This window comes from Pygocentrus nattereri, chromosome 20 (assembly GCF_015220715.1).
Source record: "Pygocentrus nattereri isolate fPygNat1 chromosome 20, fPygNat1.pri, whole genome shotgun sequence".
In the NCBI taxonomy this organism is placed as follows: domain Eukaryota; kingdom Metazoa; phylum Chordata; class Actinopteri; order Characiformes; family Serrasalmidae; genus Pygocentrus; species Pygocentrus nattereri.
In genome coordinates this window covers 34,589,651-34,615,728 of record NC_051230.1, presented here as the reverse complement: position 1 = coordinate 34,615,728, position 26,078 = coordinate 34,589,651, and the positions used below count along the sequence as shown (strand labels likewise).

Here is a 26,078-nt window from a genome sequence, read left to right as displayed (position 1 = left end):
CTATAACTTTACTTACCTGGACCAGCTGATTGACCTTCTGTACCAGAATGGACTCAAGCCTGGTGAGACTCAGCTAATATTAGCCACGATGATGCGTAATTAGAGAGAGAATGTGAAGATTAAGATTTAATGATGGTTTAACTGCTTTGCAGGTTTTGAATTGATGGGTAGCGTCCAGAACACATTCAGTGACTTTGAGGATAAAAGTCAGGTGGTGGAGTGGAGACGGCTGGTGTACCTCATCGCTAACAGATACGCAGGTGAGTTCAGGAGAAACGCGGAGAGGATTTTGAGATGAAGCAGATGATGCTGAGACAAGGATTCCAAGATAATTCAGATGATTCTAAGCCAATGACTCTGAAATGAAGCAGATGATTTTGAGATGACGTAGATGATTCTCAGACTGTGTAGATGATTCTCAGACTGTGTAGATGATTCTCAGACTGTGTAGATGATTCTCAGACTGTGGATGATTCTGACATGATGTAGGTGATTCTGAGACTGTATGGATGATTCTGAGATGTAGATGATTCTGAGACTGTATGGATGATTCTGAGATGATGTAGGTGATTCTGAGACTGTATGGATGATTCTCAGACTGTGTAGATGATTCTGAGATGATGTAGGTGATTCTGAGATGGTGTAGATGATTCTCAGACTGTGTAGATGATTCTGAGATGATGTAGGTAATTCTGAGATGGTGTAGATGATTCTCAGACGGTGTAGATGATTCTGAGATGATGTAGGTGATTCTGACACTGTATGGATGATTTTGAGATGTAGATGATTCTGAGACTGTAGATGATTCTCAGATGATGTAGATGATTCTCAGACTGGATGATTCTGACATGATGTAGGTGATTCTGAGACTGTATGGATGATTTTGAGATGATGTAGATGATTTTCAGACTGTGTAGGTGATTCTGAGATGATGTATGTGATTCTGAGATGATGTAGGTGATTCTGAGATGGTGTAGATGACTCAGCTTTATACTGTGTCCCGTATAAACCTCTACACGTATGCGTGTGCAGAGAAGTACGGCCTCGGCTTCGTTTCCCAGTGGAACTTTGAGACGTGGAATGAGCCGAACAATCACGACTTTGACAACGTCACCATAACGATCCAAGGTAACACTGTATGAACATCACAAGAATTTCGCTGTGTTTTAAATGATGTCACTATTTTAAGGACTAGACTGTTGTGTGCAGTAGTTTGGGCAAAAGTAAATTTGACGTATTGGAAAAACTAAATATAACATAAAATGTGGTCTGTGCAAAAGTTATGGTATGTTTTGTGTTTTATAATATGTTATAATAAATGTAAATTCAGCAATAAAAAATTGGCATATTTACAATACACAGTCTACACTGTGTAACTGTTTTATAAACGACTGTTATAAATGGTTGTGTGTTGTGTCCACTCCGGCAGGTTTTCTGAACTACTATGATGCATGTTCTGAGGGTCTGCGAGCGGTCAGTCCTTTATTAAAGTTCGGGGGTCCAGGGGATTCCTGCCATGACCCCCCACACTCCCCGTACTGCTGGGCCTTACTGGAGCACTGCTCCAACGGCAGCAACTTCTTCACCGGAGAGAGAGGAGTCCGGCTGGACTACATCGCCCTGCACAAGAAGGTCCTGCACTGGTCACCTGCGTGTGTGTGTGTGCATACAGAGGCCTTAAAAAGTGGGTGTGGCCTTCATTTCAGCTTTAAAATGAGTGCTACGGAAATCACTAAACTTTTGATAGGTTGTCAGTTATGAACTGTTGGTGCTATTCCAGTAGTTACCTAAAGTGCTGTGATATCAATAATATTGAAACGTCTAACACGCTTCAATAAGGCGATAAAGAAGCCCACTGTAAACAAAATGATAATTCCTTGAAAATATTAATGCGTCTAGCATTAACATTTAAAAAGGCTGGCCAATTTTTAAAACCTCTAAACGTCATAAACTGAACGTTCTGAACTTACGAAGCGAAAAAGGTGGTCCGACGAGACCCTGTTCTGAAAGCTGATTTATCTTATAGGGTGGAAACAACACGTTGCCGATCCTGCAGCAGGAAGTGGCCACAGTGCAGGAGATCCAGCGCCGGTTTCCTCTTTTCCGCACTCTCCCCATTTATAACGACGAGGCTGATCCGCTGGTGGGCTGGAACAGACCCCTCACCTGGAGGGCCGACGTCACCTACGCAGCCATGGTGGTCAAGGTGCACATATACACTCACCTGATCCAGAAATGCATCACGGTTAAGACTAGACATTAAGGAAGCCTTACATGTGTATTTGATTATAGAACACTGACTCATACCTGTAGGGGGCGATACGGCTTCTACTGTTTCATTTAAAAAGCTCTATAATGTTCATATGATCCACACAGTCGCTCTGACAGACTGTAATACACTACAGGAAGCGTAGGGGGCGATACGGCTTCTACTGTTTCATTTAAAAAGCTCTATAATGTTCATATGATCCACACAGTCGCTCTGACAGACTGTAATACACTACAGGAAGCGTAGGGGGCGATACGGCTTCTACTGTTTCATTTAAAAAGCTCTATAATGTTCATATGATCCACACAGTCGCTCTGACAGACTGTAATACACTACAGGAAGCGTAGGGGGCGATACGGCTTCTACTGTTTCATTTAAAAAGCTCTATAATGTTCATATGATCCACACAGTCGCTCTGACAGACTGTAATACACTACAGGAAGCGTAAGGGGCGATACGGCTTCTACTGTTTCATTTAAAAAGCTCTATAATGTTCATATGATCCACACAGTCGCTCTGACAGACTGTAATACACTACAGGAAGCGTAGGGGGCGATACGGCTTCTACTGTTTCATTTAAAAAGCTCTATAATGTTCATATGATCCACACAGTCGCTCTGACAGACTGTAATACACTACAGGAAGCGTAGGGGGCGATACGGCTTCTACTGTTTCATTTAAAAAGCTCTATAATGTTCATATGATCCACACAGTCGCTCTGACAGACTGTAATACACTACAGGAAGCGTAGGGGGCGATACGGCTTCTACTGTTTCATTTAAAAAGCTCTATAATGTTCATATGATCCACACAGTCGCTCTGACAGACTGTAATACACTACAGGAAGCGTAGGGGGCGATACGGCTTCTACTGTTTCATTTAAAAAGCTCTATAATGTTCATATGATCCACACAGTCGCTCTGACAGACTGTAATACACTACAGGAAGCGTAGGGGGCGATACGGCTTCTACTGTTTCATTTAAAAAGCTCTATAATGTTCATATGATCCACACAGTCGCTCTGACAGACTGTAATACACTACAGGAAGCGTAGGGGGCGATACGGCTTCTACTGTTTCATTTAAAAAGTCTCTATAATGTTCATATGACCCACACAGTCACTCTGACAGACTGTAATACACTACAGGAAGCGTAGGGGGCGATACGGCTTCTACTGTTTCATTTAAAAAGCTCTATAATGTTCATATGATCCACACAGTCGCTCTGACAGACTGTAATACACTACAGGAAGCGTAGGGGGCGATACGGCTTCTACTGTTTCATTTAAAAAGCTCTATAATGTTCATATGATCCACACAGTCGCTCTGACAGACTGTAATACACTACAGGAAGCGTAGGGGGCGATACGGCTTCTACTGTTTCATTTAAAAAGCTCTATAATGTTCATATGATCCACACAGTCGCTCTGACAGACTGTAATACACTACAGGAAGCGTAGGGGGCGATACGGCTTCTACTGTTTCATTTAAAAAGCTCTATAATGTTCATATGATCCACACAGTCGCTCTGACAGACTGTAATACACTACAGGAAGCGTAGGGGGCGATACGGCTTCTACTGTTTCATTTAAAAAGCTCTATAATGTTCATATGATCCACACAGTCGCTCTGACAGACTGTAATACACTACAGGAAGCGTAGGGGGCGATACGGCTTCTACTGTTTCATTTAAAAAGCTCTATAATGTTCATATGATCCACACAGTCGCTCTGACAGACTGTAATACACTACAGGAAGCGTAGGGGGCGATACGGCTTCTACTGTTTCATTTAAAAAGCTCTATAATGTTCATATGATCCACACAGTCGCTCTGACAGACTGTAATACACTACAGGAAGCGTAGGGGGCGATACGGCTTCTACTGTTTCATTTAAAAAGCTCTATAATGTTCCTATGATCCACACAGTCGCTCTGACAGACTGTAATACACTACAGGAAGCGTAGGGGGCGATACGGCTTCTACTGTTTCATTTAAAAAGCTCTATAATGTTCATATGATCCACACAGTCGCTCTGACAGACTGTAATACACTACAGGAAGTGTAGGGGGCGATACGGCTTCTACTGTTTCATTTAAAAAGCTCTATAATGTTCATATGATCCACACAGTCACTCTGACAGACTGTAATACACTACAGGAAGCGTAGGGGGCGACACGGCTTCTACTGTTTCATTTAAAAAGCTCTATAATGTTCCTATGATCCACACAGTCGCTCTGACAGACTGTAATACACTACAGGAAGCGTAGGGGGCGATACGGCTTCTACTGTTTCATTTAAAAAGCTCTATAATGTTCATATGATCCACACAGTCGCTCTGACAGACTGTAATACACTACAGGAAGCGTAGGGGGCGATACGGCTTCTACTGTTTCATTTAAAAAGCTCTATAATGTTCATATGATCCACACAGTCACTCTGACAGACTGTAATACACTACAGGAAGCGTAGGGGGCGACACGGCTTCTACTGTTTCATTTAAAAAGCTCTATAATGTTCATATGATCCACACAGTCGCTCTGACAGACTGTAATACACTACAGGAAGCGTAGGGGGCGATACGGCTTCTACTGTTTCATTTAAAAAGCTCTATAATGTTCATATGATCCACACAGTCGCTCTGACAGACTGTAATACACTACAGGAAGCGTAGGGGGCGATATGGCTTCTACTGTTTCATTTAAAAAGCTCTATAATATTCATATGATCCACACAGTCGCTCTGACAGACTGTAATACACTACAGGAAGCGTAGGGGGCGATACGGCTTCTACTGTTTCATTTAAAAAGCTCTATAATGTTCATATGATCCACACAGTCGCTCTGACAGACTGTAATACACTACAGGAAGCGTAGGGGGCGATACGGCTTCTACTGTTTCATTTAAAAAGCTCTATAATGTTCATATGATCCACACAGTCGCTCTGACAGACTGTAATACACTACAGGAAGCGTAGGGGGCGATACGGCTTCTACTGTTTCATTTAAAAAGCTCTATAATGTTCATATGATCCACACAGTCGCTCTGACAGACTGTAATACACTACAGGAAGCGTAGGGGGCGATACGGCTTCTACTGTTTCATTTAAAAAGCTCTATAATGTTCATATGATCCACACAGTCGCTCTGACAGACTGTAATACACTACAGGAAGCGTAGGGGGCGATACGGCTTCTACTGTTTCATTTAAAAAGCTCTATAATGTTCATATGATCCACACAGTCGCTCTGACAGACTGTAATACACTACAGGAAGCGTAGGGGGCGATACGGCTTCTACTGTTTCATTTAAAAAGCTCTATAATGTTCATATGATCCACACAGTCACTCTGACAGACTGTAATACACTACAGGAAGCGTAGGGGGCGATACGGCTTCCTTTATTTTATAATTATAACAATAATCTTGTGCTGCAGCGAGTGGTAAAAGTGAGTCCTCCTCTTTGTATTAATACATACAACTAAGCGCTTGTCTGTTTGATATGTAGGTGTTACTGATTTGTAAATAATTGTTATTGTTGTTTATGTAAACCTCTATTTTCCTTTAATTCTGTCCATTGTTTGTTTTTTCTGTAGGTAATCTCTCAGCATCAGGCCCTGCTCATTGCCAATGAGAGTAACAGTATTAATTACTCATTGCTTAGCAACGACAATGCCTTCCTGAGTTACTACCCCCACCAGTTTACCCAGCGCACCCTTACCGCCCGTTTCCAGGTCAACAACACCCACCCACCCCACGTCCAGCTTCTACGGAAACCCGTCCTCACAGTCATGGGCCTGCTGTCCCTGTTAGGTGGAGTCCTTTGTCATTTTTTTTATATTTTATAAACGTGCTGAATAGTAAGAATTAAGATGTCAAGATAAAGTAATGACCCAAAATGCTGACCAGGCAAATGACGAATCAAAGCTTTTAGCAACCTGTTATGTCATCATGGCCAGAAAGTTGTTTGCCGGCCAAATCGCCCAAATATTTAATCTGCACCCAAGACGTGTTTTGGTTCCAGCACTGGAGCTGTGAAGCTGTGAGGTTCTTCATTAATCTCTGCTAGACTTGATCGTCTTGATTCTGACACTGTATAATACACCGTTATCTATAAACATTACGGTCAGTTTATGCTTATTAAAGAGGACGTTGTGGATGTGCAGGTGAGCAGCAGGTGGAGGCCCAGGTGTCTGGAGGTTCTCAGGTGGACAGTTCAGTTGGTGTGCTGGCCAGCGTCCACCTGCCCAGGATTCCACACACAGCAGACAGCTGGCAAAGCACAGTGCTTCTGTACAACAGCAGAGACAACCTGACCTCCAACAGCTCTGACATCGTCACCCTGCGCCTCACTGGAGCTCCAGCACACAGCGGTCAGTTAGCGCGCGGTCACACGGTCAGCACACACACGGTCACACGGTCAGCACACACACGGTCACACAGTCAGCACACACACGGTCAGCGCACACACGGTCAGCACACACACAGTCACATGGTCAGCACACACACGGTCACACGGTCAGCACACACACGGTCACACAGTCACACAGTCAGCACACACAGTCACACAGTCAGCAAACACACAGTCACACAGTCAGTACACACACGGTCAGCACACACACGGTCACACGGTCAGCGCACACACGGTCAGCACACACAGTCACACAGTCACCACTCTCACAGTCAGCACACACAGTCACACAGTCAGCACACACACAGTCACACAGTCAGCACACACAGTCACACAGTCACCACTCACACAGTCAGCACACACAGTCACACAGTCACCACTCACACAGTCAGCACACACAGTCACACAGTCACCACTCTCACAGTCAGCACACACAGTCACACAGTCAGCACACACACAGTCACACAGTCACACAGTCAGCACACACAGTCAGCACACACAGTCACACAGTCACCACTCACACAGTCAGCACACACAGTCACACAGTCAGCACACACAGTCACACAGTCAGTACACACACAGTCACACAGTCACACAGTCAGCACACACACGGTCAGCACACACACGGTCACACGGTCAGCACACACACGGTCAGCGCACACACGGTCAGCACACACACAGTCACATGGTCAGCACACACACGGTCACACGGTCAGCACACACACGGTCACACAGTCACACAGTCAGCACACACAGTCACACAGTCAGCAAACACACAGTCACACAGTCAGTACACACACGGTCAGCACACACACGGTCACACGGTCAGCGCACACACGGTCAGCACACACACAGTCACATGGTCAGCACACACACGGTCACACGGTCAGCACACACACAGTCACACAGTCAGCACACACACAGTCACACAGTCAGCACACACACAGTCACACAGTCAGCACACACAGTCACACAGTCACCACTCACACAGTCAGCACACACAGTCACACAGTCACCACTCTCACAGTCAGCACACACAGTCACACAGTCACCACTCTCACAGTCAGCACACACAGTCACACAGTCAGCACACACACAGTCACACAGTCAGCACACACAGTCACACAGTCAGCATACACAGTCACACAGTCACCACTCACACAGTCAGCACACACAGTCACACAGTCACCACTCTCACAGTCAGCACACAGTCACACAGTCAGCACACACAGTCACACAGTCACCACTCTCACAGTCAGCACACACAGTCACACAGTCACCACTCTCACAGTCAGCACACACAGTCACACAGTCAGCACACACAGTCACACAGTCAGCACACACACAGTCACACAGTCAGCACACACAGTCACACAGTCAGCATACACAGTCACACAGTCACCACTCACACAGTCAGCACACACAGTCACACAGTCACCACTCTCACAGTCAGCACACAGTCACACAGTCAGCACACACAGTCACACAGTCACCACTCTCACAGTCAGCACACACAGTCACACAGTCAGCACACACACAGTCACACAGTCAGCACACACACAGTCACACAGTCAGCACACACACAGTCACACAGTCAGTACACACACAGTCACACAGTCACACAGTCAGCACACACAGTCACACAGTCACCACTCACACAGTCAGCACACACAGTCACACAGTCAGTACACACACAGTCACACAGTCAGCACACACACAGTCACACAGTCACACAGTCAGCACACACAGTCACACAGTCACCACTCACACAGTCAGCACACACAGTCACACAGTCACCACTCTCACAGTCAGCACACACAGTCAGCACACACAGTCACACAGTCAGTACACACACAGTCACACAGTCAGCACACACACAGTCACACAGTCAGCACACACACAGTCACACAGTCAGTACACACACAGTCAGCACACACAGTCACCACTCACACAGTCAGCACACACAGTCACACAGTCAGCACACACACAGTCACACAGTCAGCACACACACAGTCACACAGTCAGCACACACACAGTCACACAGTCAGTACACACACAGTCACACAGTCAGCACACACACAGTCACCACTCACAGAGTCACACAGTCAGCACACACACAGTCACACAGTCACCACTCACACAGTCACACAGTCACCACTCACACAGTCACACAGTCAGTACACACAGTCACACAGTCAGCACACACAGTCACACAGTCAGCACACACACAGTCACACAGTCACCACTCACACAGTCACACAGTCACCACTCACACAGTCACACAGTCACCACTCACACAGTCACCACTCACACAGTCACACAGTCACCACTCACACAGTCACACAGTCACCACTCACAGTCACCACTCACACAGTCAGCACACACACAGTCACACAGTCACCACTCACACAGTCACACAGTCACCACTCACACAGTCACCACTCACACAGTCAGCACACACAGTCACACAGTCATCACACACAGTCAGCACACACAGTCACACAGTCATCACACACAGTCAGCACACGCCTGATGGTGTTGTTTTGTACTGTAGCTGTGATGATGCCCGTGTCTTTTGATGGTGGTTTCCACTAAATCTCAGTAGATGACATGTTGTTAATGTTATACTCCAGGTTTGATGTACGTCACTCACTACATGGACAATAATGTGACCAACCCCTATGAGCTGTGGAGACAGATGGGCAGTCCAGATTACCCTACAGTCCAGCAGTTTACACAGCTCAGGAGCCAAGAGGTAACACACACGCGCACACACACGCGCACACACACGCGCGCGCGCACACACACACACACACACACACACACACACACACACACACACACACACACAGACACACACACACAGACTGCAGATAAGCACTTCAGTGTCAGGGTATCATCAGATGAAGTAGATATTTTAGAATGTCATTTTCTAGAATAGTCCTTGTTCCCAGAAATGTTCTAAGAGCGAGGATCGTTATTAAAACGCGTTCTTTATTGAGTGTAAAGTGAAAGAAGAAAAGCGTATTTAAGTTTTATTTAACAGTGGCTTTGTGTTCAGGACGCTGAGAGGGAGGGGCCCGTCCCGTTTCCGGCTCAGGGGGCTTTAACTCTGACAGTAAAACTGCCCGTTCCATCCGTCCTGCTCATCCATGTGTGTGCCCGCTCCACTGTCGCACCTGGCCAGGTGAGCACACTGGGAACAAACGTCAACGTGCCATTTTCTCCTAATTTTAGGTCACGATTTCGATTTAGGAGTTTCACATACTGGAAGAAAATAAAATGTGCTGTAACTTTCCTGTGTTTGTGGAGGAACTGTGGAGTCACTGGGCGTTAAAATGTTCTGTGCCCCAGAACGACCAGCAGTCTAGAAAAGCAGTGCTGTAAAACTGGTTCCCCACCGAAGCGGAACTGTGAGTGGATGAGGTGTTTCTCTGTGTCCGCAGGTGAACGGCCTGCGCTTCGTCCCCGTCACCACAGGCCAGGTCCTCGTCGTCTGGAGGGATCAGTGCGTCGGCACAAAGTCAGGAACGTCCTGATGATCATGAGATCCTTTATAGTTCTGCTCCTCAGACCTGCTGGTACCAGTCTAAACCCTCTTTATTCCTTCGTTGTTGTTCTCAGGTGTATAAAGACGTATGAAGTGGAGTTTTCCAAAGACGGGTCGACGTTCCACAGGATCAACTTCCGAGACACCATTTTCACTTCGCACACATTCTCACCAGGTAAATTCTCAGAAAGCCGACCCTGAGTGTGTGTGTGTGTGTGTGTGTGTGTGTGTATGTATGTATGTATGTGTATATATATATAAACCTCATCTCTCAGAAGAACTTACTTTACTTTTAATGGAAGTCAATGGGCCCAAATTTTTTTTCCAAGTAATTTTAGGTGATTTCTGTTGGTCCAATCATGGAATTTATGCACAACATATAGGACCATGGGTACTTTAATTATGTCAAATACTGAAAAACTACAAAAATGGAGATATGAGGTTTTGTTCCAACAGCAGTGAGATATTATATATATAAAATAGATGCTACTACTCTAGAACTTCATTGAAATGAATAAGCTGTAAAAAATCGACGCATTAGATGTGCACTCTTAAAGTTTCTTTAAGGGTTCTTTAGTAAACAAAATGGTTCTATATAGAACCAAGAACACTCACAGAACCCTCTGCATGATCGAAGGTTTCTTTGGATCATGGAAAGTTCTTCAGCTTGACGGAGAATGTGCAGTAGGTGGTTCTAAATAAAACCTTTCTATATAGGGTTCTATATAACCCCCAAAATGGTTCTTCGATCATTACAAGCTTGACATCATAACAATAGAGGAACCCATTTGATGCTGTATAGACCCCTTTTCAGAAGTTTTTTTTTTAAACCATCTACAGCACCTTCTCCATCAGTCTGAAGAACTTTTCATGATCCAGAGAAACCTTCGATCACGCAGAGGGTTCTCTGAGTGTTCTTGGTCCTATACAGAAGCATTTTTCTTGACTAAAGAACCCTTGAAGAACCATGTAAGATGTGCTGATAACGTCCCAGGAGGAATAAACTACTGTAAATAAATCATTTATTCACTGCAAGTAATTAGTGTTATTTTTAATTTAATAAATTCTTGCCCCCCCCCCCCCTCCTGGTGTCTAGCTTAATCCCCACTGTATAAATTATTAATTATTATTGAACAGTATCGAGGTGGGCAACGTGGCAAAGATGTAATATTGTGGTACTTAAAAGTTTTCATGGTATCGATTTAAAACATGCATTAATTCCTATAAAGCACGTCAATGTCTGGCCATGAGGATATCAGTGACTAGAACTTGACTCTGGATGTTTAACTGTGAAATGTTCTGTGCTGCTGTTCCTCAGAGAGCGGGGAGGTGTGCGGGCTCTACAGAGTGAGGGCGGTGGATTATTGGGACAGAGCCGGGGAATATTCCCTTACTGAGAAATACGCTGAGCTCTGCTGACGGACGCATCTGACCAGCACCCGGCGTCGACGGAACCAGCGTGATTAGTTTGATGGAGAATGGAGAACCAGCTCTACGGGAGGCCACACGTTTACGAATCAGCAGCAGAAATCACAAACAAACTTCATTCAGCGCCTTTAAATACAGAGAGCGTCCACCGTACAGTAACAGCAGGTGCCTAAACCACATGACTGATAAATGTAGTAGAAACGCCTCGAGCGCCAACGATGATTCTGTGTAAATGAACGACTCATGAATTTGCAGTGTTTGTTCTTCTGTTTGTTCATCAAGAAACGTTTTCAGGCTACTTTTCTCAGCTGGAGTAACGATACTAGTCAGCAGATGGTGTTAGTTAGCCACCAGTGTGGGCTAGTTATGTTTTGAAGAAAATGCACGGATTTCTAACTTCATACGTACAGACAGGATAATTTGGCTTTGTAGCACCAACGTTGGTGATCTGGCTTCCTTCTGCATTAGCCAGCCAAAAAAACCCAAACACATTCCATACAGTCCTCATGTTCTTCCACATGGATCCTGAAGGTGGGAGGAACATCATCAGAAGGGGTTTTTCCTACTTGCTGAATCAGCATCGACCCAGGTGTCCTGCATTGTGGGAAACTGGAGGAATAAGTGAAAAATGACCACCGTGTCCAGACATGGTTTTAAGCCCCCAGTCACATCACATTGCTACAATTTTTCGCTCTCCTGTTTGTGAGTTTGCCTAAAACTGCACTTTATACCACCAAACTAGAAGCAGCAATAACCACACGGCTGATGAGACTCGGTGGGTGAAGGAGATTTATTTATAAATACTCATCATAAACCATGTCCTGAGCCAATGCTTCACACCTCACGACAGCCGAGTGAACTGAAAGAACATCAACGTTAACAGCCTTTTTTACAGAACGCACTAAAGAGCTTCTCAATCCAAGACAATGGGGTCATTTTCTGTTATCTGTATTCTTCGTGCTCTGATTCTACCTTGTTAATGGTAATGGGGTGTTCTAGAGCCAAGGGTTCCTCAGAGGTGGGCTCGGGGACCAGTGCAGTTTCCCATCACACAGACGACTCGAGGCATAAATCACACTTAAACATGTTCGTACGAGTTTACACTGTTCTAAATGCGTTCTAATCATGGGGGGGGTTGGTTGGAGGGGACGTGGCGAGTGGAAGGCAGAGGATGAAGAAATTGGCAGAGCAGAGAGAGGAAGACCTCCAGAACGGGTCCATAACAGACGTCACACCAAACGGCTCACTTCAGGATGGTGTCTTCACTCGCTGTTGGAGAAACGGAGAAACGAGAGTTAGACTGAGGAGAGGTGTAGACCGGCTGTTCGGCTGGGCGGTTTGATGGTAATGCGTTATATTGGATCAATACTAATATTTATATAGATTTATTAATATGTTGCACATCCATCTAGTAAACGGTGCGAAAGCCCATTGACATTCCAGTGGCGGAGCAATGCCAGGCGCTAATCTGCCTGATCCACCTGAAATATTTGCCAGACTGGACCCATCTACTCCCGTACATCAGCATTTGGCTGATGCTCTTGAAGGTGGTGTTAGGAGTCTTGCCCAAGGACGCTTATTGTTATAGTGTAGGGAGCTTGTACAGGTGGGGACTGAACCCCAGTCTACAGTGTAGTAGGCAGAGGTGTTGCCCACTACACCAACCAACTCACGTCTGTCTGGGACGTCATTTCTCAAACGTGCTGGGGTCGGGTTCAGATTTCACCCCTGGGCTCTTCAGCCAGTTTTCTTTAAAATCTGTCACTCTCGCTGCTTTAGCTTTACTCCTTACTTTATTCTTCACTAGTGCCCTTCGATTGAGGCCCAGGAAAGGGGACATAATCGATTCAGGAAAGTGCGTCCCAAATAACTCTGTCTGAAAATGTTCTCTGTGCAAAAAGTGTTGCAGGCCAACGTGAGCACTGCAGTGTTGGAACAGTGCAGTATGGCAAGTTCCCCAGACTAAAAAAAAGATAAACGTTGAAAACGTTCCAAACGCTTCATCGATGAAGTCAATTAAGCCGAGTTAGCCGATTACTTGACTGGAACATACCGTTTTAGACTTTACGGTCGAATGACCGCCGCTCGCGTCACCGCGCCGTCCTGTCGGATTTTATTCAGCGATGCTGTGGAGGTTTTGTTGAACGCTAGATTAAAAATCGTGCACTACGTTCATTTATTTGTGCTTAAAGTAAGCAAAAGAGGACTTTAGCCTGAATTGGAAGCTGCAGGAAAATGATGTTGATGCTTTTACACGGTTTACAGCGTTTATACCCAATATTTTTAAAAACGCTTCCGTTACCATATGTTACCATGGTGATCTGTGGAGAACACCGCCCAACTCTCAGCTCTTCTTTACCACGTTTTCAGAGCAGATACGGCTGCTTGGATTAAAACGCAGGCACATCTGAGCTTAGAGACTTAAAGCCGATAAAAATCGGACAAACACAATTTTCCGTTTCCACAGATCAACTGAGGCACGTTTGGTGCCCTGGAGCTACGACTCTAATGTAGATATAACGAGTAGCTTAAACCCCACCAATTAAGACGAGTAGCCCACTGTATGGCTGCTACCTATAAAAATTAAAAACGGGCAGAATTCAGGCTCCAGGATGGCTGCTACGACATTAAGCCACGCTAATGGGCTTCTGGCCATGTTTACAGATAACAGTGTCGCACGAGGTGGAAAACCACGTCATGGAGTCTGAGAAATACAGAACAGCTCCACAGTTTGAGGAGTGTGTGGTGAAGACATGCACTTAGCGCCACGCTAACTGGTGGGTATAAGCTGACATTACTTGTTAGCTACATTAGCCTCGTAACTCCAGAGCTGAAGCTTAAGGAAGAACATTTCAGACAGCAAGAACGTCGATCAGCGTGACCTCTTACCCTCTGCAAGCTGCTTCGCGATCCGTTCCTTTTCCTCCCTCACTTTCTTCTCCTCCTCCTCAATCCGCCTCTCTTCCTCTGCGATAGGCTTCAGGTAATCTGGGAGGAATAAAGATGTAGTTAAAGCTTTTTGATTAAAAGCAATCCGCTGACGCTCTGGAGCGACCTACACGTATAACAAAGTGAACTACTGTTTAACGGGGGTTTCAAAACCAAAACAGTTCAGAAGAGTCAGAGCGGTTCGGTGTGAAACGCTCGGTTCTAGATAAACTTAAGAGTCAGAACTGTTCACAGTGGTGGTGATGGGAACCAGACGTCCCTCTAAAAGCTCCTACAGAAAGTTCCTACATGAACTGGTTCTGAATTCACTGCCTGATTACTGAGACGCTGTTTTATGAGAGTTTAGAGAACTTCAACTCCATTCATGGTGGAGGGAGACATGCAGGGCGCTGTGCGGCAAAATAGTCCCCAAAGAAAACTCATTATTCCAGATTTTCCACTGTTTTCCATCATCAACATTCCAGATAAGCTCAGAAGACTCGTGTAGGTTCTCTGGTGGTTCTGGATGGTAAATAAAGTGTCTATATCTGTGTTGTAGTCATGGCGACGCCTGGTTCCCATCACCACCACTGTAAAGGCGTCTGAACCGTTTCACACCAAACCCTCTGGATCTCTCTGATTACACCTCACACACTGAACTATGCAGAAATATTTACAATCTAGCTTTAAATCTTTTTTTGGACGTCCAGTCGTCGCTACCAAGCCACATCAAGTTCTGCAGATTTCACCTTCGGCCTGCGGGGGCCGGTAACCTTCCCGAGCCTTTGGCCTGCGGTTTTATAAAACTAAAGACTTTCGGCTCAATTAGATCCTGAAAACTCTTACCAAACCTCCGCCCTGCCTCACCACCACCTCAGCGGTGGGGGCTTCACTGTATGAAGCTCAGTGACCCAGACCTTCTCATCTTTTAACTCATTAACTGCCGACAAAATGAGCCAAAGGACATTCACAGGGGACAGACTGGAGGGCCAAACCCCGCTGACCGCCAAAGCTCAAATTCAGCTCAGTTTATTCATCAGAAACTCACCGTATCTCTTCTTGCCATAGATGATTCCTGCAATCAGTGCAGAATATCTGGCTGTCTGTGAAACAAGGAGAGTACAGATCACACACGGCTCAGCCATTTACCATTAAACTGATAATAAAACACTAAACTGATAAAACACTAAACTATTAATAAAACTCTCAGATCAATCACTTACTGTTAAAGTAATACACAACCACAGCTCAGTCACTACTACAACAATTAATAAACCATACACGGGGCTGAAGCTGGGCTTCCTACTCGAACTTTCCGTTCCACCTTAAATACCGCAGTTATCATTACAACGCCTCCGCCGCCAGGACGGAACTGGGGGACCATTTAAGGTGGACCGGAAAATTCGCCCGAGAAGCTGGGCAACGCGAAGCTTCAGTTTTGCAGATAACACCGCGAGTGCTCAGTAAAGGCTGAACATTAACTTCCTCTTTTATTTCTATTCCTGTTTTTGGTTTTATTCGGTTCTCCGTCGCTACTACGCGGTTTGTGGACCTGCCTTTAGCCGTTAGCATTTAGCTCACCTCCGAGTGACAGCAGCGGGAAAAAGAAGGTTTATGAGAATAAAGCGGCTCTTTAACGCCCCCGGGTCAAACGAGGGGCTGTAGTCTGAGTGAAGTACCTTAATCAGAGGGGAGACCTGCACCGGGGGGACCATTTTACCCGCTTTAACGGCGCAGCCTGCAGAAGGTCAAACAGCGGCAGCAGGGAGACGGAGCGGTGACGGGCGGCAGCTCACAGCAGCAGACACAGCGCGCCCCCTGCAGGACAGGAGGGCTCACTGACCGGCCGGCTCCTTTCATCCGCACTCGCGGTCCGTCTCATCAGCGCCACTGACCGTACAGGAGCACCACGGACCCTCACAGAGCAGGTACTGTTTGGGTGGTGGTGTGTTAGTGTTAGTGAGTTTTTAAACCCTGTGTCCACTCACTGTCCACTCTATTAGACACTCCTACCTTGTTGGTCCACCTTGTAGATGTAAAGTCAGAGGCGACAGCTCATCTGCTGCTGCACAGTTTGTGTTGGTCATCCTCTAGTCCTTCATCAGTGGTCACAGCACGCTGCCCACAGGACGCTGCCCACAGGACGCTGCCCACAGGACGCTGCGGGCTGGATATTTTTGGTTGGTGGACTTTTCTCAGTCCAGCAGCGACACTGAGGTGTTTAAAAACTCCAAAACCTCAGTTTTAAAACCAGTGCACTTTAGTGACACCTGGTGGTCAGTAGCATGAACAACAGCCATACATCTACTGGGTGTTATTTCAGAACAAAAGTCCCAATTTTATTCCTGATTTAAAAGCATGTCATTCGCTTGTTACACCACCTTAGAGGCTGGTATTTATAGCAGATCTCCTGACAAACGTCACTGGTCACATTTTTTAAACGACCCAAGCATAGATGCAGAGCTTCAAGGTGAAGTGGTGGAGCGTAACAACACTAGTGAAAGCAGGACAAACAACTTACGTTAGAGTAGAAGTTCAAACGTAGCAGCTTAGGGGGTCTTTCTGCAGCCTCATCGCTTTGACGGAAGGTGTGTTTTTGTGCACTGATGTTCTCTGACTACACTTCCCAGCATGCATTGTGCCATAACATCGAGCAGTCAATGTGAATCCTGTGACAAAAACCTCCACCACTAGCACGGCCGCTGACGTAGAGGCTGATAAACGTAGGCTCCAGTTACGTCGTCTGGCTGGCCTACGCATGCACAGCTAGTTAACAGGTGGTCCTCGAGGAGCCGCCCCGAAAAGCCTTGTGGCTTTACTATAGCTCCTCCCACCTTCAAGTTACATCATGAGAAGGAAGGTTTTCTGATCTTTAATCCAGAGAAGTTCGCTCTAGACGCCGCTGTGAAACCGCTGTAGGCAGATATAGCGCGGGGCACGTTTTTCGTTTTGGCCCCATCACCTCTTTAAGAGCTACTGACTCATAGTAAATGAAACCGAGGAGCCACATTACTTCACTAATGTATGGAGTGAATATATTTCTGCTCCAAAACAGCCAAGAACATCAGTCAATGTGTGTAAATCCATGTAAATTCACGCAGTAAATAAAACATTTCAAATACTGACTCTACACCGGGCCTCAAACACTGCACCGGGCTCCAAACACTACACCGGTCCTCAAACAATACACCAGGCCTCAAACACTACACCGGTCCTCAAACACTACACGGGGCTCCAAACACTACACCGGTCCTCAAACAATACACCAGTCCTCAAACACTACACCAGTCCTCAAACACTACACCGGTCCTCAAACACTACACCGGTCCTCAAACACTACACCAGTCCTCAAACACTACACCGGTCCTCAAACACTACACCAGTCCTCAAACACTACACCGGGCTCCAAACACTACACTGGTCCTCAAACACTACACCGGGCCTTACTTTTATGTGATTTGGGGCCTGAAAAACGAGAAGAAGCCTGTCCAGTTTAAAGGAAAGATCTTTATTGTTTCAGATTCGTTCCACAAACGCTCTACAACACACTGCACGTACGATAAGCCGTTCTAAGTAGTGATAGAAAAGTGAAAGGCGTAAACGGTCGGCCGGCTCTTCCTTCACCACGTGCTTTCGGCTTCTTCGGCGCTTCAACAACAGCAGTTTTTCACAGAAAATAGTGGGAGTGGTGAAAGGTTTGAAGACGAGGCCTTGTCTTTTGGCACTTGACGTCATTTAGGGGGAAAGGTAGCTGGTCAATTAGCCCAGAAATGGCTGACTTCATTAGTTTTAGCCTACGCAGCTAATGGCGACCAAGTAAAGGTGCTCACTGGATGTAACCCTCAAACCCAAACGGTGGGGGCTTGTTAACAGACCCCATTATGCGGTCTCTGACACTACATGACATCTGCAAACGTGGACTGAAGCACGTCAGCATAGCTAACATGAGCATAGCTAACATGAGCATAGCTAACCATGATGAACTCTGAGTTCTCTTCATGTTTACAGACAGCAGTACACCAGAATCCACACAATGAGGTCTATTAAAGATGACCACGCCTGTGCTGTCTGATACATGGAGCTAAATGTGGTAAATACCTGATAATAACGACATGAAGGCGATGCTAATAGGCTTTGATACTTGCTAGCTGCTTTAGCGTGTGGACCTAAAGCAGATCTTTTCAGACACTAATGTTCAATGTATCCTCATCTGGGCTAAAGAGGGGGACTTTAAAGAGGTTTAAGTGAATTTTTCATCAACCTGTTTCGTTCAGAGGCTTTCAGTGTGATTCAGGACAGTAACGGTGTCTGGATCTGGATCATAGTGTGACCCTCATATCTCCCTGTGAAGAACATTCCAGTGTCCAGCCAGGGAGCATTGCAATGGCTTTGAAAAGGAAGTGCTTATAAAGTTAAGGCAGCTTGCATGGATTTAAACTCACGGCTCGTTCTTTTTAAGTATTAAGAACCCACAGTTTCTATTAAGAGCTTTGGGGTTGGTGAGATACAGTTCAGCTAGCAGTGCGTCATTAATGGAACCAGAACAAGAGATTTTTAACAGTAATCTGAGTTAAAAATGAGAGCAGAAGGTCCTTAATAATACCAGCAGTATTATTTTGTGAAAACAGAAACCAGGATTAACTGACCTATCTGTGCTTCACCCGCACAGGCGTTACTGTCTTACTTTACGATTGTGTTTTCTGAGTACATGTAAAAGTGGATGTGCTCTTTCACAGCTACTGAGGTAGGATCTGACCGTTGGTAACTAGCCTGCTGGTAAAAATCCATTCAACCCAACAAGAAACTGTAGTTCAGCGATCAGGCTGAATGAATAACCGACTCTAAATGTAGGTATTGTGATATAAACCGAGTCTGTTCTACAGTTTCTCATTAGGCTGAATGAATAACCGACTCTAAATGTAGGTATTGTGATATAAACCGAGTCTGTTCTACAGTTTCTCATTAGACTGAACGAATAACCGACTCTAAATGTAGGTATTGTGATATAAACCGAGTCCGTTCTACAGTTTCTCATTAGACTGAACGAAAAACCGACTCTAAATGTAGGTATTGTGATATAAACCGAGTCCGTTCTACAGTTTCTCATTAGACTGAATGAATAACCGACTCTAAATGTAGGTATTGTGATATAAACCGAGTCTGTTCTACAGTTTCTCATTAGACTGAATGAATAACCGACTCTAAATGTAGGTATTGTGATATAAACCGAGTCTGTTCTACAGTTTCTCATTAGGCTGAATGAATAACCGACTCTAAATGTAGGTATTGTGATATAAACCGAGTCCGTTCTACAGTTTCTCATTAGACTGAATGAATAACCGGCTCTAAATGTAGGTATTGTGATATAAACCGAGTCCGTTCTACAGTTTCTCATTAGACTGAATGAATAACCGACTCTAAATGTAGGTATAGTGATATAAACCGAGTCTGTTCTACAGTTTCTCATTAGGCTGAATGAATAACCGACTCTAAATGTAGGTATTGTGATATAAACCGAGTCCGTTCTACAGTTTCTCATTAGGCTGAATGAATAACCGACTCTAAATGTAGGTATTGTGATATAAACCGAGTCCGTTCTACAGTTTCTCATTAGACTGAATGAATAACCGACTCTAAATGTAGGTATTGTGATATAAACCGAGTCCGTTCTACAGTTTCTCATTAGGCTGAATGAATAACCGACTCTAAATGTAGGTATTGTGATATAAACCGAGTCCGTTCTACAGTTTCTCATTAGGCTGAACGAATAATCGTCTCTAAATGTAGGTATTGTGATATAAACCGAGTCCGTTCTACAGTTTCTCATTAGGCTGAATGAATAACCGACTCTAAATGTAGGTATTGTGATATAAACCGAGTCTGTTCTACAGTTTCTCATTAGGCTGAATGAATAACCGACTCTAAATGTAGGTATTGTGATATAAACCGAGTCCGTTCTACAGTTTCTCATTAGACTGAATGGGATTTTTACCAAATGTTCTTACAGCAGTAGCTATGAAAAGCACATTTGTGGGAGGTGTTATTTACTCCTGGTTCATATCTAGTAAGAGTTTTTACAGTGTTGTCTTTGCTGGGTTTCTTGCAGGTTATGATCCGTCCACACAGCAGCACTCAGCCAGTCTCCTCTGAGTTCTCTGCTTGAGCCGGAGTTTCCTCTTGAAACCCAGCTCAACCGAGTCCTCGTGAGCCTTCAGCTTGGCGTAGTAGTCTGAAAACTTATTGAAGAGCATGGAGATGGGCAGCCCGTTGAGGATGATGCCAAAGGAGATGCAGCCGAAGGCAAAGATTCGACCCAGTAGAGTCTCAGGGTACATGTCCCCATAACCCACTGTAGATATACTGACCTGCAGGAACACAGAACATTTAATGCTTTTACATGCACTTTATTACAAACACCGACTTTGTGCTTCCACTAACTGGCCACTTTATTAGAAACACCCACTTTATTCTTCCACTCACTGGCCACTTTATTAGAAACACCCACCTTATGCTTCCACTCACTGGCCACTTTATTACAAACACCGACTTTGTGCTTCCACTCACTGGCCACTTTATTAGAAACACCCACTTTATGCTTCCTCTAACTGGCCACTTTATTAGAAACACCCACCTTGTGCTTCCACTCACTGGCCACTTTATTAGAAACACCTACTTTGTGCTTTCACAATGTTCCACAATATTCATTACACAGATGCCTCACCTCATCCTGACCTCACTGGGGCACAAATAAGGGTGATATGTGAAAACTGTGAACGGCAGCAGGTCAACGTTGATCTTTAAAAGCACTGCGTCACTGAAGTATTAGCACACTCAGACCCTTATAGCGTACATTTATACCGAGCCCATTCTCCCAGGCACAATGTTCTCAGTTGTCTCAATCCTTCTTTAGCCTCGTCTTCCTCTTAAGTCTCCTCCTCTTCATCTAGACTGGCCAAAGTGGATTTAAGTCAGTTAAGGGCCATGGCCTTCACCTGGACTGACCTGGTTTTAGCACTTCAGGGAAACACAGAGAGCTCTACTGTATGAACAATCAGACGGCAATGTGGAAAAGTCAGAAACCGCCATTTATTTAACTTTCAGTCAAAGTGAGCAATATGTTCAAAATCGAAACATGTATTTATCAGAAAATCACACAGACACCTCAACAGCTCACTCTTCTCTCAGCTGTGTTCAGTCAGTGAGTCTCTCTTTCCCTTTATTTCAGCTTCCATTCTTTCCAGGAGACTCACTTTCGGTTCCTCGAAGAACCTGCAGGCACGCCTCCAAAGCTCAGTCTCAGAAGTTGGTTGATCATTTTCTGAACTAAACAAACCCATTCAGTGGTGCTGAGGTCTGGAGTCTGGGGTGGTCAGTCCATCGTCCAGCTTCTTTGTTTGATGTGTCCATCTCCTTTTCTCAGTGAGGTTCCTCTTGATCAGCTACACGTCCTTTCAGACCCACAGCGATGAGTGATCTTCTCACAGTGGAAGGATGGACAGAAACACCTGTGGATGTTTTCAGATCTGAAGCAGCTTGATTTTCTCCTCTCTCTGAGATGAATGCTGTAAGTGCTCTTTATCTTTTTGTGTGTACCAGGTCTTCCAGGTGGTTGTTAGGAGCCTCATTTTCTCTAGAGCTTTTAATCAGTTTTAGCATTCTAATTTTGGAAACTTTGGACTTTCTCCTTACTTATACAAGCAGATTATTTAAACCTAATCCCTCACAAATATCTCCTGAAAATGAACTACTTGTACTTAATGTCTGTTTTGACTGGAAAGTACAGAACATGCTGTGTATATAAATTAATATAAATGATATTCTACTCTAGATAAGCATCCAGGCCATGCACTGCACTGGGCCTCTAACGTGCATGCTTAAAAATGATGGTTCTTCAAGGGTTCTTTAGTAAAGAAAATGGTTCTATATAGAACCATACACACTGAACGAACCCTTTGCATGATTAAGGGGTTCTTTGCATCATCAAAGCGTTCTTCAGACTGGTGGAGAATGTGTTGAATATGGTTCTATATAGAACATTTTGAGAAGGGTTGTAGCACCAAAAAGAGTTCTTCTATTTTTGCAGGCTGCACAGTGGCAGTGTAACAATAGTAGTACCCTTTTTGGAACCATTTTATTTACTGAAGAACCCTTGAAGAGCCATCATTTTTGAGAGTGTAGTGTGTTTGTGTGATACTGTTTGAGAGTAGTACAATTACAGAACAGGTATTAAGGCAGTTGTGCCCAATCGTACTTTTGGAAACCGAGTTTTTTTTCCAGCCCTAATCTAATACACTTGATCCAGGTAATCAAGGCTTTCAGGGGCACCTGAATGTTAGAGCCCACAAGTTTCCATCACAAATGTGCTCCTGCAGTAGTACTTCACCTGCTAATGTCCTGGGAACGACTTCAAAAAGCAGAATAGCGCAGCTTTTTTAGTTTTAGCAGTGGAGCTATGAGGCTATTATCAATGACAATTAACAGAAGCTTATATCCAACCAGTTAGCATGGTGCTAACTGCATGCCATCATGACATATTTGTATCACACCATGAGGAAACTGTATGACATTCTGTACAAATCTTGACAGCTGAATTTTGTCTGGCATGCAGTTTGGGCCATGCTAAGTGGTAGGGCATAAGCTTTCATTACTTATTAGCTATATTCACCTTAAAGCAGCAGCACTAAAAATAAAGAACTAAACTAAACATGACTTGAACGATTGACTGTTCGGGGTAAGTCTTATTTAAATACTATCTAAAACAGTAATAACTGTAACATACTCACCGTGGCCCACCACCAGGCGTGAGGGATGCTGGTGAAGTTGGTGTTCGGCATATCATGCTCCGCAGAGTACACCATGGCGGAGAAGATGAAGATGCCCAGGACGATGAAGAGCAGCAGGCAGCCAACTTGCTGGTAGCATTGCCGCAAGGTGAAGCCAAAGGCCCTGAGGCCTGTGGAGTGGCGCGCTAGCTTCAGGATGCGAAAGATCCTGAGTAACCTCATTACTCGCAGCACCTGGCCTATGCGCCCCACCGTGTTCATGTCTGCAACGTGCTTGCCATAGTTGTCACTTGCGAACCACTCCAGCGCTAACTGGAGGTACTGGGGCAGGATGGCTAGGAGGTCTACAATGTTCAATGCACTTTTAGCAAAACTAGCTAATTGAGGCGTTGAGATCAGGCGCAGCAGGTATTCCGCAGTGAAAAAGGATACGCACACGGTCTCTATGTGTGCCAAGTAAGTCTTCCCACTCAACTCGCCAGTGGGAGTAAGATACTCCATCTCCTCCACTGTGTCCAGAGTCATGGACACCAAGGATGCTAGCACACATATGCTAGAAAACACAGCGATTAGCTTAGCGGGGATTGAGGAGACAGGATTTTCCATCAAGTTCCAGATTTTTTTTCTTGCTTGGCCCAAGAACATCCCTTCAAAGTCCTCTTCATGTTCCTCAATCTCCAGCTCAGCCTCCAGCTCCCGCTGGACCTTGAGTTGCTCCTCCAGCTCATCGCTTCGCTCTTCGAAGGCGATCCGGCAGCAGCGGTGTGCCATTTTGACCCTAACCCCCCAGTATCCAATCTCTTCCAAGAAGTTCCTTGGGCACAGTTCATCCCTGATCCACAAGACACCTGTCCTGTAGAAGTTGAAGATGCTATTGAACACATCTGGATCCCGGTCGAAGAAATATTCATCATCCTTCACCACATAGTCATCGCACAAGTCCAGCTTGCCGCCTGGATCTGTGCAGGCAGCTAGCTGGCCGATCCGGCTCTTGGGGAACCTCGCTGCCATCTTGTAGGTAATCTGGTACGACTTGCCTCCAACGTTGATGTTGAGAGCACGGTGTTTCATGGGTGAAGGAATGTGAGGCTGAGGATCTGGTGGCTTTTCATCGTCTTCATCCTCATTGTAAAGGTCATAAATGTCACCGAAAGAGTTCCACTGCCTGACCACATTGTCCTGCGCAAAGGGGAAAAGGCTGTCTTTGGATTCCAGTTCTGATGGAATCTTGCAGCTGGGAAAAAGGCTTAGCCTCCGGAACATCCTGCAAGCCTGCTAATGTCAAGAATTCCTGTCATTCCTCATGTGGAAATCAAAAGCTAACTTTCAACTCCCAAGAAAATCTTAAACTCCTCTGTCAACAATTCACACTTCAAGGAGTCCCATGAGGAGTAGCTGGGTTTCTGGGACAGGCAGCAAACTGCCCACTCCACAGTCCCACAAACAAATAGATAAACAGTTACTATGAATGTATCCTGGCTGGATAGAAACTTCCTTGGTTCTTTTAACCACACCAAATGTTCAGAGTCCCAAGGATTGTCTCCTAAATAAATAGATAAATGAATGTAGTAAGTGTACCTTCACCAGACATGAACCTGCGCGGAGCTTCCAGCCATGCCTCAGACTGCAATCTCTGACTCTACCGTCTGGGTAAACATGTGTGAGGGAGTATTACAGAGGCTTAATGCCGCCGTATTTAAAGCAGGATGAGGTCAGAAGAAGGCAGGGGTTGCCTGACCAATGGCACAGATGACTCAGAGCTAACGTGGATGTTTTAAATGTTAATGCTAATTATCCTGATGTAAGCCTCTGCCACTCTGTGACGTATCTGGGGATTCCTGTCTCCTTTTGAGTGATCCAAGAGTTGCTATACAATTTTTGAGGCAAGACTGTGGTGATGTAGGTATACAGTTAGCACCATGCTAATTGGCAATGTCAATAAGCTTCCATCATGTGTTGGCTTCATTAGCTAGATAGATCCAGTGCAAAAGTAAAGAAGCAATATGAAGATGCATTATTTGTCCTGTTGATGTCTTTAAGTAGTAAGTAGTTTGTGGGTGTTTAAGACGATAAGGATGTAAGCCTATATCAGTCTGTAGTGGAAAGTCAAGCGTGAATGGATCTCTCTTTTTATAGCAGCTGATCCTGTAACCTACTGCGGTTAAAATGACACGGGTACAAAACTCTGGCCTGCCTTGACCATTATGTGTGCCTGGTTACATAGGCTCATTAGCATTGGAGCTTCAAGGCTAATGTAGCTAACGAGTAATAGACAATAGATGTTGTAATGATAGTAGCAGCCAGACTGTAGCTGAAGACTGACTTTAGTGCATTTTTATAGATACGGTGTCAGAAACCACATGATCAAGACTTTTATTGATACTGGACAACACAGGGGTTGAGCAAGTATGTGGTTTAGACCTGCAGTTAGCATCATGCATTGTTTTCCATGAATTTCCATTGGCTACATTAGCCTCCTAGCAAACTTCAGACACCAAACATGATATTTGCTTCATTACGGGTGGGGGTGGGGGTGGGGGGGTGCGGGGGGGTTGTTTGGGGTGCGAAATGCTCCCTGGCATGGTAAATCCTCCCATGTTGGTTCGCTAATCCAGTGTTGGCTGGCTGCTTTCTCGCCATAGTGGTCCTTTTCAAGTTTGCCAGTGCTCTTCCACACATTAACTGAGATCTAATACACGTTATTTGTCTTCGGT

At 45.1% G+C, this 26,078-nt stretch overlaps 2 protein-coding genes and 1 long non-coding RNA gene across 4 annotated transcripts in view; 1 reads left to right on the top strand and 2 right to left on the bottom strand.

The window, feature by feature from the left end:
• Positions 1 to 12,575, top strand: part of idua (alpha-L-iduronidase) — a 14,047-nt gene extending 1,472 nt beyond the window's left edge. The window contains exons 3-14 of the mRNA XM_017682741.2: positions 1 to 62; positions 153 to 260; positions 1,033 to 1,128; positions 1,430 to 1,632; positions 2,027 to 2,206; positions 5,861 to 6,077; positions 6,431 to 6,637; positions 9,309 to 9,430; positions 9,737 to 9,862; positions 10,122 to 10,198; positions 10,300 to 10,400; positions 11,544 to 12,575. The exon at positions 1 to 62 is cut by the window's left edge and continues 21 nt beyond it. Of these exons, the coding sequence (XP_017538230.2) occupies positions 1 to 62; positions 153 to 260; positions 1,033 to 1,128; positions 1,430 to 1,632; positions 2,027 to 2,206; positions 5,861 to 6,077; positions 6,431 to 6,637; positions 9,309 to 9,430; positions 9,737 to 9,862; positions 10,122 to 10,198; positions 10,300 to 10,400; positions 11,544 to 11,644 (1,600 nt within the window). The 3' untranslated portion in view covers positions 11,645 to 12,575. The remainder of the gene's footprint in view (positions 63 to 152; positions 261 to 1,032; positions 1,129 to 1,429; positions 1,633 to 2,026; positions 2,207 to 5,860; positions 6,078 to 6,430; positions 6,638 to 9,308; positions 9,431 to 9,736; positions 9,863 to 10,121; positions 10,199 to 10,299; positions 10,401 to 11,543) is intronic.
• Positions 12,576 to 14,553: 1,978 nt separating this feature from the next.
• On the bottom strand, positions 14,554 to 16,299 carry LOC108411266. Its single transcript, XR_001856554.2, has 3 exons — positions 16,163 to 16,299; positions 15,630 to 15,684; positions 14,554 to 14,641 (listed from the first exon to the last, which is right to left on the bottom strand). It is a non-coding gene; the product is annotated as an uncharacterized LOC108411266 (long non-coding RNA).
• A 4,212-nt stretch (positions 16,300 to 20,511) lies between these two features.
• Positions 20,512 to 25,019, bottom strand: kcnv2b (potassium channel, subfamily V, member 2b). 2 transcript variants are annotated; one of them, XM_017682740.1, is made up of 3 exons: positions 24,943 to 25,019; positions 23,365 to 24,636; positions 20,512 to 20,946 (listed from the first exon to the last, which is right to left on the bottom strand). In XM_017682740.1, exons 2-3 carry the CDS (start codon positions 24,625 to 24,627, stop codon positions 20,689 to 20,691), a joined length of 1,521 nt encoding a protein of 506 aa, XP_017538229.1. In that variant the 5' UTR covers positions 24,628 to 24,636; positions 24,943 to 25,019; the 3' UTR covers positions 20,512 to 20,688. The 2 variants fall into 2 exon arrangements, with proteins under 2 accessions (XP_017538229.1, XP_017538228.1); XM_017682739.1 differs by having other exon boundaries at positions 23,365 to 24,639; positions 24,943 to 25,001.
• Between the last annotated feature and the right edge of the window lie 1,059 nt (positions 25,020 to 26,078).